This window comes from Carcharodon carcharias, chromosome 11, assembly GCF_017639515.1.
Source record: "Carcharodon carcharias isolate sCarCar2 chromosome 11, sCarCar2.pri, whole genome shotgun sequence".
Taxonomy (NCBI): Eukaryota; Metazoa; Chordata; class Chondrichthyes; order Lamniformes; family Lamnidae; genus Carcharodon; species Carcharodon carcharias.
Genome location: NC_054477.1, coordinates 89,837,786 through 89,851,882, shown reverse-complemented (window position 1 = coordinate 89,851,882; position 14,097 = coordinate 89,837,786). Strand labels below are relative to the sequence as shown.

Below are 14,097 nucleotides of genomic sequence, written 5' to 3'. Positions count from 1 at the left end.
GTGGTGGGGAAGCTTCTAGAAATGATAGCTCAGGACAAAATTAATAGTCACATGGCTAAATGTTGGTTAATTAAGGAAAACCAGCGTGGATTTATTAAGGGCAAGTTGTGTTTAACTAACTTGCTGGAGTTTTTTGAGGTAACGAGAGGATTGATGAGCATAATGCTGTTGATGTGGGTGTACATGGACTTTTAAAAGGTATTTGATACAGTGCCACACAACAGATTTGTGGGCAAAGCGAAAAAGAGTTCATGGAATAAAAAGGATTGTAGCAACATGAATATGAAATTGGTTGAGTGACAGAAAACAGTAGTGGCTAATGGATTGTTTTCAGACTGGAGGAAGGTTTATAGTGGAGTTCCCTAGGGGTTTATATCAGGAAGACCAAGGGTCCTGACACAGGTGTTAAACATAGACTTTGGTGCATCAGGCACAATTTCAAAATTTGCAGATGACATAAAACTCAAAGCGTCGTGAACTGAGGAGAATAGTATAGAACTTCCAAAGGACATAAATAGGTTGGTGGAATGGGCTGGCAAGTGGTGGGGGAAATTTAATGCTCAGTGTTAAATGAATTGGTAGAAAGAATGCGGAGAAAAGATATAAAACAAAGGGTACAATTCTAAAGCGGTATAAGAACATAGACACCTGGGTGTACATGTGCATAAGTCATTAAAGTTGGCAGGACAAGTTGAGTGAGTGATTAATAAAACATACAGCCTCCTAAGCTTTATTAATAGGGACATAAAGTGCAAAAGCAAGGAGGTGATGTTAAACTCATATAGGACACTGGTTTGGCCTCGACTGGAGTATTGTGCCCAGTTTGGGGTACCATGCTTTTAAGAAAGATATGAAGGTATTAGAGTGCAGAAAAGATTCACGCAAATGGTTCCGGGAATGAAGAACTTCACTTCCCTAGATAGATTAAAGAGGTTGGGAGGAGATTTGATAGAGGATTTAAAGTCATGAGGGGTCTGGACAGAGTAGATGAGGAAAACTGTTCCCATTGGTAGAAGGATTGAGAACAAGAGGGCAACTATTTAAGGAAATTTGCAAAGAAAACAATGGAGGCATGAGGAAAAACCTGCAGCAAGTGGTTGGGATCTGGAATGCGCTGCCTGAGAATGCAGTGGAGGCAGATCCAATCGAGATATTTGAGGAGGAATTGGATTTTTATCTGATAAAAGAATGTGCAGGGCTGCAGGGAGAAGGCTGTGGAGTGACACAAGGTAAACTGCTCTTTCGGAGAGCCAGTACACACATGATGGACTAAATGGCCTCTGTGCTGTAACTATTCTGTGAAGTGTTCCTCAAGGGAGAATTACCTTGGTTTGCTGTTGCACAATTCTCAAGGCAACATTGGCAGAGGTTTAGGAGAATGTTTTTCATACTCTGACCTAATGCAGTTGTGTGACAGGGAACTAAAGGGAATGATCAAATCTACCTTTTAACAAAGCAAAACCACGCATGATGATTGCTTTAATTTTTGTAATAGTGAGTATTGAATTTGGAGGTTGTCAGCATCCTTGTTTAGAAACTATGTTGATGCTAACTATCAAGACAGATTGGTAGATTTATTATGTAAGGGATACAAATGAAAGCAGGTAAATGGAGTTAAAAGTACAGATCAGCCATGATCTAATAAAATAGTGAAATAACAGGTTCAAGAGACTGAATAATCCAAACCAATTTCTATTGTATAATACTGAGTAAGATGTATGGATCTGATGATTTAACATTAGTTTTGTATGAACATGTGGAACTAGATAATGTTGCCTGTAAAAGCTTGTGCTATTAATATTACTTAAAAGTAACGTTATGCTAAATAGTATAACTAAACATGATTTGTAAAATTGGGATTGAAAATTTCCATTACAATAAATAAAGTTTTTTTTCAGGGGTTTAAAAAAAGAGAAGCTTCTTTCACAGAACTACTGATGGCACCACTGCATGCAATTTTTAAGTGTTAGTAGTTCAATTAATTTTTCAATTATCTAATTAAAGGAGAAGTCTGGATTGGTACTTAAAATCCTGAGGGAGACCAGTAACTTTAAAAAAAACTCAAACTCAGTTGTTTACTAAAAGAACTATGTTACAAAGGTTCATGTTTTAACAAAATTCTTTACAATAGTTAAACAAAGGAAGTACTAATACAATTGTATTTTAAACTGGAAAATCTCAACAGACCACTAGCCATTCTACTTTTATTTCCACCCAAGAGGTGCCCTATACTTTATAGGACCTTGTGGGTGCCTTTGCATCTCGTGGGGCCAAACCAAGGTGTGCCACATGCAGCTCTCAGAAATTCACTTTGATTCTCCTCTGAGGGATAAGATTTCTTGCAGTCCTTCCACTAGTATCTGGCTAGGCAACACTGCTTAAGCACCTCCTGGTTATGGACACTCAAGCTCAAGTATGGGCCTTGCTGCTTTCTTACTCAGTGACTCCAAAATCAGAAAATCCTCCTTGTTTCTGATAGCCCTCTGCTTCTCTTTACAGCTTTTGGCAAATTCTTTCTGCTTCTCAAAGTTACTGTCAGGCTCCAACTGCAACTGTTGGCAACTTTCTCTTTCTTTGCCTGTTTCCAAGCTATTCCAGTTCTAGATATAACTGCCTGTTTTCAATGAAAAATCTATCAGATAAACCCAAATCAAAAGGGGACCTCCCTGCAACCTATCTCTATGGCAACATGGCACACTTGGGATGTGCAAGATAGAGATTTCAACTAATGAACTTTAATTCCCAAACCTGTCCTTTGATCTGAAAAATATATGGGTACTTCAAGAATTACTGTTTTTCATCAGTTGCTTTCCAGCCTTATTTTGATCTTGGAAATTAGATGAATAATTTGTATCTCTAATAGGAACAGCTGCAATCCCTATAGGCTCCACTACAAAGCTAAGAGAGGATCAGCTATTGTTTATTGTTTTCATATCTCTAACCCCTAACCCCTTGGGACTGAATTTGGAACTGTAATTATCCCAGTCTCCCAAATCAGCTGCTTCAGTTAGCTTACCTTTAAAACTTCAACCCCAAACTAAAAGTTATATCGTGAAGGGGAGGTGGTGGTGTAATGATATTGTCACTGGACTGGTAATCCAGACCCTCCCAGGGTAATGCTCTAGGGGACCCGGGATCAAATCCCACCATGGCAGGTGGTGGAATTTGAACTCAATAAAAATCTGGAATTAAAAACTCACCTGGTTCACTGATGTCCTTTAGGGAAAGAAATCTGTCATCTTTACCTGGTCTGGCCAGACGCACAGCAATATGGTTGACTCTTAATACCCTACTCAGTTGTATCAAACCGCTAAAGGGTACATAAGGATTGAAACTGGACGGACCACCTGGCATCAACCAAAGCACCGGAAATGACAGCAGCAAAGTCAGCCCTGTCAATTCTGCAGAATCCTCCTTACTAATATCTGGGGGCTAGTCCCAAACTGGGAGAGCTGTGCCTCAGTCTAGTCAAGCAACAGCCTGCCATAGTCATACTCAGGGGATAATACCTTACAGATAATGCCCCAGACACCAATATCACCATCCCTGGGAATGTCCTGTTCCACCGGCAGAACAGATCCAACAGAGGTGGCAGCACAGTGGTGTACAGTCGGAAAGGAGTTGCCCTGGGAGCCCTCAACATCGTCTCCGGATCACATCAAGTCTCATGGCATCAGATCAAACATGGGCAAGGAACCTCCTGTTGATTACCACGTACCATACCCCCCTCAGCTGATGAATCAGTACTCCTCCATGTTTAACACCACTTGGAGGAAGCACTGAGGGTGGCAAGGACACAGAATGTACTACTGAGTGGGCTACTTCAATGTCCATCACCAAGTGTGGCTCGGTAGCACTAGTACAGACTAAACTGGCCGAGTCCTAAAGGGCATGGCTGCTAGACTGAGCCTGCGGCAGGCAGTGAGGGAGAAACATACTTGACCTCGTCCTCACCAATCTACCTGTCCGTGATAGTATCAGTAGCAGTGACCACTGCACAGTGCTTGTGGAGACGAAATCCCATCTCCAAATTAAGGATACTCTCCATAGTGTTACGTGGCACTGCCGCCTTGCTAAACGTGATAGATTTTGAATAGATCTGGCAACTCAAGACTGGGCATCTATAAGGAACTGTGGGCCATCAGCAACAGAAAGAATTGTACTCAACTACAATCTACAACCTCATGGCCCAGCATATCCCTATTCTACCATTGCCACCAAGCCAAGGGATCAGCCCTGGTTCAATGAGAATGCAAGAGGGCATGCCAGGACCAACACGAGCATACCTAAAAATGAAGTCCTAACCTGGTGATGCTACAACACAGGACTACTTGCGTACCAAACAGCATATATGCAGCAAGCAATAGACAGAGCTAAGCAATTCCACAACCAACAGATCAAATCTAAGCTCTGCAATCCTGCCACATCCAGTTGTGAATGGTGGTGGATAATTCAACAACTCACTGGAGAAGGAGGCTCTACAAATATCCCTATTCTCAATCATGGGGGAGCCCAGCACATCCGTGCAAAAGATAAGGCTGAAGCATTTGCTACAATATTCAGCCAGAAGTGCTGAGTGGATGATCCAACCTCACCTCCTCCAGAGGTCCCCAGCATCACTGATGCCAGTCTTCAGCCAATTCGATTCACTCCTCATGATATTGACAAATGGTTGAAGGCACTGGATATTGCACATTCCAACCCAGCCAATTACCACCCCATAAGTTTACTATCCACCAGTAAAAGGATGGAATCGATCATCAAAGTGCTATCAAGTGGCACTTACTCAGCAATAATGTGCTCACTAACACTCAGTTTGAGTTCTGCCAAATCCGTTCAGTTCCTGACCTCATTACAGCCTTGATTCAGACATGGACAAAAGAGCTGAACTCCAGAGGTGAAGTGAGAGTGACTGCCCTTGATATCAAGGCAGCATTTGATCAAGTGTAGCATCAAGGAGCCCTAGCAAAACTGGGGTCAATGGGAATCAGGGGAAAACGCTCCGCTAGTTGGGAGTCATACTTGCACAAAGGGAGATGGGTGTGGTTGTTGGAGGTCAAACATCTCCGTTCCAGGACATCACTGCAGGAGTTTCTCAGGATAGTGTCCTAGGCCCAATCATCAGGTGCTTCATCCATCCTTCCTTCAATCATAAGGTCAGATGTGGGGATGTTTGCACAATGTTCTACACTTGTTCGCAATTCCTCACATACTGAAGCAGTCCATGTCCAAATGCAGCAGGACCTGGACAATATCCAGGCTTGGGCTGACAAATGGTAAGTAACATTTGCACCGCACAAGTGCCAGGCATTGACCATCTCCAGCAAAAGAGAATCTAACCATTGCCCCTTGATGTTCAGTGGCATTACCATTGCTGAACCCCCCACTATCAGCATTCTGGGGGTTACCATTGACCAGAAACTGAACTGGACTTGCCAGATAAATACTGTGGCTACAAGAGCAGGTCAGAGGCTAGGAGTGCTGTGGTGAGTAACTCACCTCTTGACTCCCCGAAGCCTATCCACCATCTAAAGGGATAAGTCAGGAGCGTGATGGAACACTGTCCACTTGCCTGGATGAGTGCAGCTCCAACAACATTCAAGAAGCTTGATACCATCCAGGACAAAGCAGCCCGCTTGATTGGCACCTCATGCACGAATAATCATTACCTTCACCACCAATGCACAGTAGCAGCAGTGTATACCATCTACAAGGTGCACTGTAGGAACTCACCAAGGCTCCTTCGACAGCACCTTCCAAACCCACGACCTCTCCCATGTAGAAGGAGAAGGGCAGCAGACAGATGGCAAAACTACTACCTGGAAGTTCCCCTCCAAGCCACTCACCATCCTGACTTGGAAATATATCACCGTTCCTTCACTGTCGCTGAGTCAAAATCCTGGAACAAACTCAGCAGTAGTACTGTGGGTGTACCTACACCACATGGACTGCAGCGGTTCGAGAAGGCAGCTCACCACCACCTTCTCAAGGGCAACTAGGGATGGGCAACAAATGCTGGCCCAGCCAGCGATGCCCCTATCCCATGAACAAATTTAAAAATAAGTCCAAAAACATAGTATTCATGAAGTTAGACATTTTCACAACAGGGTGCTCCTTTTCTGAATATAAAATTAATGAGACATATAGGCATCTGATTTTTGAGCTACTAAAGCCTCCTTACGGTGCGTCCACGCTAAGTCACTGATGGCATGAAATGGAACATCAAGAAATACCCCCTCCCCACATGAGTGCAAAAAGTGGGGAGCGGGCTGTATCCTCTAACCGATTTGAGTACAGATGCAGAGGCACCCAGCTCTGACAAACCAGCCTTCCAACTAGGGACACTGGATTGCCAGCCAATAACATGGTTTCCCAAGTTCGGATGCCATTGAGCTGACTCTCCACGACTGCTGTCATGTCATGTTCGCTATTTTTAGTAGAATTGTTCCAAGGTGCATGTAGTGATTCCCTACTGTTGGCATTATCTCACAGCTGACTAGCGGGAGCCTGACTAGTAGGTCCCAAGCCTACTAAGTTTGTGATTTTTAATAAAATAAAACCAGTTCTTGTAAGTAGGTCTATTCTCACTATAAAATGGGGGAGTTCTTTGATCTTTAAGCTGCATATTTGTTGGACTTTTATATGCAGTTAGTAGATTCATTATATGATTTTTATTTTAACAGGTCAATAAAGTTGTACCATGCCGGCATGATTGGCATCAAACTGGAGGACAAGTCATAATTACTATTTATGCCAAAAACTCGATCCCAGAGCTGAGTTATGTTGAAGCTAACAGCACAGTGGTATGTGTAACTCTGCTTTAGCTTTTACAATGAAATGATTTAAGTAAAAAAAAATTGAAAATAGTTTGTCTACATAATTTAAGCTATTTTATTTTCTACATTGTTGTGTTTCATGAAAAATGTTCTTAAATATTCTGCAATGTTGATCCGTGTCAGTGTACTCAATTTTTAATTACAGCAAATTCAAGTGTTTATACAATCAACTTTAGGACTGGCATGTTAGATACCAGACCTGTATAAGGAGCCAATGCATAAGGCGATTTACCTCTTAAGAATAGCTATTTTATTGCAAGAGTAATAATAGCTCTTTTGCAAGTTGAGCTAGAATTAATAAGGAACATTCAAATTTCCTTATTGCAGGCTCTTAAATGCATAGCTTAACATGAGTTACGTGAAGATCTTAGTGAATATCCTGTACATGTAGTATGCTTATATTAAATAAAAGTTGCTTCACTATTTAGGGTCATTTAGCACCTCAGCTTTTCACTATAGTAATTATCAGAGTGTAAGTCTTTTTAAAAGGTATGCATCTCGTCGTGGACCACTTGCATTATCTTTGATGCATGCTGTGACCTCTTGCAATTAAAGCATGAAGTGAATAGCCTTCTTGAAGATTATTGGCTACCCCTGATGCATTGCAAGAGAGCCCTAAAGGATAATGCCCATCAGTTTCTCCTATCCCTACCCATTCTGGGTGTGAAGTCAGTTTTGTTTCTGTGCAGCAGCATGGCTGAAGACAGAATTGTAGAAAGTGGAGAAATCAAAGCAGCATTCTGTGGGGGTGGGGTGCGGAAAAGCTGCTTCCATAATGATAATGGCAAACTGGAGTTGAGTGGCATTGGTTTGCAGATCTAAACAATATAAGTGCTTGAGCTATGCAGCTGTCTTTCCGGCGACTTTCCTAAAGTTAACAACACAGGTAGGTATTGAACTGTATTGGCAGAATATAAAATGCCTAGCAAGGTTTTTTTTTCAATGTACACGGAAACTGTTTTGTGCAGTAATTGGACTGTGTCCGGATTAATACTTTTTAGCTGAGCTAACTATATTCCATTAGATAGAAAAACTGCCAGTAAATATTGAACCAACTTAATTTATGATAATAAGATCATAGAATGATGTAACAGAGGAGGCCATTCAGCTTATTGTGTCTGTGAGCTGTTCAGTTAGTCTCACCCCCCCCTGCTGTTTCTGTGTAGCCTTGCAAATTTTCACCCTTAAAATATTTATCCAGTTCTCTTTTGAAAGTTGTTATTGAATCTGCTTCCACCACTCTTTCATTCTTGATTATCATAACTTGCTGAGTAAAATGTTTTCCTAATGTTGCCTCTGGTTCCTTTGGCCAATTATCTTAAATTTGTTTCCTGTAGTTTCTGACTTGTTTTGTCAGTGGAAACACTTTCTCCTAATGATGTAAGGTAGGCAGCAGGCATATGTTTCTGACATGAGGTTTTAAGTAGGGAAAGAAAATTTAACTTTGATTGTCTGATCTGGAATTGAGTTGAAATGAGTTTTTTGATAAACTTTATTGAAATTTAAACCTTAAAAAATACATTTTTCAATAAATTGATTCTCAATTTAATGTATAAATGGCTATACCAATATGGCAATAAATTTAATAAATAGAAGTCATAATAATTAAAATTATCTAGCAGATTCAGATTTTCTATTTGTACAAGTGAGGCATCTTTGCTTGAAGTAATTTATTTTTCCATCTGTTAGGTTATACCTTTTAAACAAAATGAATCTGAAAATACAGTAACAAATAATATTTTTAATCATCTGCAACCAATTTTAATTTATCTGTGCATAGGTGCAACTAGTTGCCTGTTTTGCAGGCCCATGCAAATGTTTCTCTAAGGACACCATGAGGTAGAAGTGCCTGATCCAATAGCTCTTTAAGCACAGCTGAGATATGGCACTCTGATTTGGAATCAAATTTCTATTTCAGTGCTTCCTGCATTGATGCTAGTTTCTTTTTTGCCTGTTATCAGCCGATAATTGCAGAGCCTGTTCTTTGCTAAGCATAGTTCTTTGGCATTCTCAATACCTAAATTCAGCACACTTAAATTGGATTTTATTAAATATAATTGTTCACCTAAGAACATTTTGACAAGTCTTGTGTGTTGCTAACAAATGTGCTTTACTTGACGATGCAGCACTTTGTTTATATTGACTATCACTACAGAGTTGCACTGTCACAGTTGCAACACTGTGAAGCAGAAGTATGACTGCACTTTCAATGACCTTTTGAAAAATAATTTCTTTTTGTGTGTACATTCCAATGTGTTCTAATACTACAAATCAATATTATCTTTTAAATGTTGCAGCTGAATATCCACATTTTATTTGAAAGGGAAAAAGAATTTGAACACAAAGTGAACTTGTGGGGTGTAAGTATAGATCCTATTATAAGTTTTTCATGAGTGATTGGTGCACTAACTTTGATTAAGAAATGCCACTATCATAACTTCCTTTGTGTAAGGTTGTTTCCTTAAAATTAGGACTGAGGTTAATTCAGTTGTGGTTCTCTGCTCGTTATTGATTGAATTTTTCAAACTTGGCTGCAACACTAGAACCTGTTTCATGTAATAATTACTGAAAATCTATGCAGTCTGCTTGATTTGAGTTAATACCTTTCATGCTGTTCATTACAGTTGCTTAATTTAAGCAATTGGATACTGGGGTGGTATTTCCACCTGTTCTGAAGCTCTGGATTCTAGCTAGATATCTAATCGTGGGGCCATTTACATGCAGGAGCTGGGCTCCAGGAAGTATTGGTTGTTTAGCGATAGGCATTTGTTTTTGCATCAACGGCATCTGTTCCACCAAAAATCTGAACATTGAATGAAGGGGCTAAGAAGCAGCCCTTGTGTCCAGTGTTCAGAGAGTGGGGAGGTTTACAGTTTGTAGTTTTCTCTAACAGGTCTATTCTCCCAGGATATTGTGGTAAGGTGAAACTGTAATGAGTTGTTTTCTGCCTTTGTCCCAGAACCACCAAAAAATTGGTGGCAGAAAACCTAGACCACGATGTTTTGGGGAAGTGGTTTTATTCTGCAAGCGAGTTGTAAGGAGCTTGAGCTAAATTTGCAGTAAATTGGGTTCAGACAAGAGGTTGGTGATCGTATGTTTTAATTAAATCCACTGAAGCTTTTGCCTTCAAAATTGTGTTCTGGGATGATGCTATCCTAATACTTGCTTTGCCTGCAGTAATCTGAGTAACCCTGATACTTCTTTCTCTCTATTTTGCTCTGAGACCGTTTTGAACAGTATGTCCCATCTCTGCCCTTCCTGTCACCCAATCATTTTACCATTCATTTCTTTCCTCAGTATGTTTGCATTAGTCCCCACCTCAACCCATCACTATTCCTTCACTTTCTTGCTCTTGCCGTCGTCCTAATCTTTAATTTTCCTTGACGTTTTTTTATTCATTCATGGGATATGGGTGTTGCTGGCTAGGCCAGCATTTATTGCCCATCCCTAACTGCCCTTGAGAAGGTGATGGTGAGCTGCCTTCTTGAACTACTGTAGACCATGCGGTGTAGGTACACCCCACAATGCTGTTGGGAAGAGAGTTCCAGGATTTTGACCCAGTGACAGTGAAAGAACGATGCTATAGTTCCAGGTCAGGATGGTGTGTGCCTTGGAGTGGAGCTTGTATGTGTTGGTGTTCCCATGCATCTGCTGCCCTAGTCCTTCTAGGTGGGAGAGGTCGTGGGTTTGGAAGGTGCTTTGGTGAGTTAGTGCAGTGCCCTTCGGACTAAGCCCATAGTTACCCTTGTGTCTCTTGGCATTCTCTGAAGGGCTTATCAAGGCATTTTTTGCTGTCTCCTTAAAAGCAGCAATCCTCACTACCCTACCCTGTCCTCTCTGACTGACCTTCCAGTCCGATGTACTTGTTGGAGGCCAGTTTCGTCAACCTTCTGCCCATCCCATTTATCACCCAGCACTGCCTCTTGGATTTTGTAAGCAGGCCAGTAACCACCTTTTTCCTGTTTCTTTCCAAAATGTCCATGCAAAGAAGCCTATGACTTCATTGTGGTTGATTACATTGACATCATGGAACTTTGGCTTGAGGGTAGTGACACCTTCCCTTTACTGAAGCCTCCTTACCTGGCTATACTTTCCACCACCTTATGAACTTCACTCACTCCCACCCTGGTCAGTGGACCCCGTTTAGCCCCCATCTTTGCTCTGCAGATCCAGGGATGCAGACTTGAATGAATCTGGATCAGAACTACTTCATCGCTAGGCCTAGCTGGACCACTGTAAGTACTGTCAGACCATACTGTTCTCCGCCAAAGTTACTTGCCACTCCACAATCATTTTGGAATAGAATGTAACCTCAAGCATTTTTTTCCACTGTTTCCTTAAACTCCTTTTCTTTGCCCCTTCTCCTTTAGCCAGAGTAAGTGCAAGGTGCTCATGAACTTTGTCACTGAGATTGAGACCAGCTGGTTATCTGCTTCTGCTGCGTTCTACTTCCCCATTCCCACCAAGCCCTTAAGCTGCGTCTTTCTCTACCTTCTCTCCTGTCTTCATTCATGTTGCCTTCAAGCTGATCTTGGATATCAGACTCATCTCTCTCGAGTCCATTCCTGTCAAACTGCTGATGCTGAATTCCTTTCCTGGTCCCCATGCTATATTTATAACTGGTGCATATGGTTTCCTGTGCTCTAGTACTGCCTGCTCCCATTTTCATAATCCACTTACTACACCCAACTACCCTTCCACAACCTCTGTCCCTTTAAGAGAAGTCCCTGATGGCAATTTCCAACCTCCCTTTTTCAGTCATTGATCACATTGCCTCTCAAATCTCTTCCCATCTTTCTTGGAACTCGATGCTTTCATCTCTCCAATCAGGTTTTTACCCTTGCCACAGCACTGAGACAATCCTAATCAAGGTCAGACATGCACTATCCCTCCCCATCACTGTCTCCCTTCACCTCTATACAGTCTTTGAACTGGCTACCATTTTTTCTAATGCTCTCCACCTTTGGCCAGTTGAGAGGGACTGACTGCACTTAGTTCCATTCTCACCTATCCAATCATGTTCAGAGAATCTTCTGCCATGTCTTCCCTTCCTACTGTTCTCAAGTGTTCCATGAATCCAGACTTAGCCCCCTCCTCTTCCTCGTATGCATGCTACTCTTGTTGATGTCATCCAAAGCCATGCACCAAGTTTCACATGTATGTTGACAGTTCTCACTGTCCACGACCTATCTTGACCCATTCCACTACATGTAGTGTCAGACTACTTATCCAGAATTGAATTCTGAATGAGCCACAGTATCCTCCAGTAAACAATGGGGACATTAGTATCATCTTTGGCCCAAACCACAAATTGGTCACCTTCAAATCTCTTTCCCCTACCCAACCACTGTCCTGGGAGGAAACTGATTCTTAACAGCCTCAACATTCTAATTGACCCCAAGCTGAGCTACCAACCCCATAGACTCTCTCAAAAACCATTTTGACCCCTTCTGAAACCATCCTGCATTTCTTTATCGCTTCCAGGTTTGGTCATTCTAATGTTCTCCTAGCTGGCTTTCTATCTTCCACCTAAGCTCATACGAGCTGTGCATATCCTAACCCATACCAAATCCTGCTCTCATATCACTCAGTGCCTCTAATGTAAAATGATCATTATCACGTTCAAGTTACTTCATGACTACACCTCCGTTCCAGCCTCTTCTAGTGCTCCAAGACTTTTGCGTTCTTTCAACTTACGCCTTCTACATACCCCTCACACCCTTTGCCTGACCATTGTTGGCCATGCCTTAAAAGATGCGGTTAGATCTAAGATCTGGAATATCTGCCAAAAACTCCTCTGCCTCACTACCACACTCTCCTCCTTTAAACCCCTTCTTAAAACCTACCTCTGACCATGCTTTTAGTAACCTTTCCTAATATCTTGTATTAGTTCAGTGAAAATATTAGACTGCCCACTCTTCTGTGAAAAGCCTTGAGATATCCTACATTAGAAGCATTAAATGTAAGTTGTTTCTCACTTTAACAAAAAAATAATTTCTACATCAACTCCATGGGTAAGAAGTCCTTTCTAATGAAAGCCTGATCTTGGTTTGATTAATGCTAGTTAGTACTAACATTTATAGTTTGCATGTTTTGTTGGGTACATCACTGTCGCTGAGTGAAAACCCTGGAACTCCCTAACAGCACTGTGGATGTACCTACACCACTTGGACTGCAGCGGTTCAAGAAGGCAGCTCACCATCACCTTAAGGGCAATTAGGGATGTGCAGTAAATGCTGGCCTAGCCTGTGATACCCACATCCCAAGATTGAATTTAAAAAACTTGGTGTTCTGTATGTTGTGCTTGTTTAGAAACTATTTTTTATTTTTTAATTAGATAAAAGCAATGAAATAATTTTTTTCTCTCTCCTCCCTGAAGGTCATTGATGTTAGTAAAAGCCAAATGAGTATGACACCCGCTAAGATTGAGATTACTATGAAGAAAGCTGAACCAATATTATGGGCTCGGCTTGAACTACCTCCACCGCAGCCTGAGAAAAAAGATCAAGCTCCAGATTCAAATGATGAAGACGATTAAAAGAAACTGGACCAATTTAAGAATGTGAAGTGGGTGATGGGAGGGAGTAAATACCGTTTACTGTTCAAATTAATCAATCGTGTAATGCGTCTACATTCTGTATCCTTGTTTTACAATTTTCATAAAATGACTGCTTACTGTATTTTGATGCACAGCTTTAAGATATTTATGAACAAGCTGTACTACATCTTGCATAGATTTATTTGTGTAACAAATGAACTGTATTATCCAGAACATTGATAACATGCCCAAAAGCATTGCAGCATCCTCACTGTTTCATTGAAATTGAATAAAGTCCACTTTTTCCAGTGTCTGGAACACTTACCTATTAGAATTCTATTTACATGACCTTGATAAAATCACATTTTATTCCTATTTTGAAAATAAAAGTGGTTAAGTAATGCATTGAAACTGCCTGTATATTTTAATATTTGAACTATCTCATGTATGAAGTTCCTAATTTGTTTTTCATTGAACAGCTAAGGGAAGATGTTGGTATATTTGAAATAAAACCCACAATTTTAGTTGCATGTATTTCTCTTGGAGGTATGGTATTCCCTCCAAGCTGTGCAGGAGGATTTCCTACTGCATGTTTCTTTTAGCCAGGATTCAATCACTTGCTTGTAACTTGTCTAGGAATCAACTAATAAATCATCTGTGGAAGGGATAGTGTTACATCTTGAAGTCAGCTTGTCTCCAACATGACACCTGACAATGAAAGAT

At 41.1% G+C, this 14,097-nt stretch overlaps 1 protein-coding gene across 1 annotated transcript in view; it reads left to right on the top strand.

Moving 5' to 3' along the window:
- LOC121284385 (cysteine and histidine-rich domain-containing protein 1-like) overlaps nucleotides 1–13,779 on the top strand; it is a 41,845-nt gene extending 28,066 nt beyond the window's left edge. The window contains exons 9-11 of the mRNA XM_041199815.1: nucleotides 6,684–6,803; nucleotides 9,134–9,196; nucleotides 13,216–13,779. Coding sequence (XP_041055749.1) covers nucleotides 6,684–6,803; nucleotides 9,134–9,196; nucleotides 13,216–13,374 — 342 coding nt within the window. The 3' untranslated portion in view covers nucleotides 13,375–13,779. The remainder of the gene's footprint in view (nucleotides 1–6,683; nucleotides 6,804–9,133; nucleotides 9,197–13,215) is intronic.
- Nucleotides 13,780–14,097: the final 318 nt, after the last annotated feature.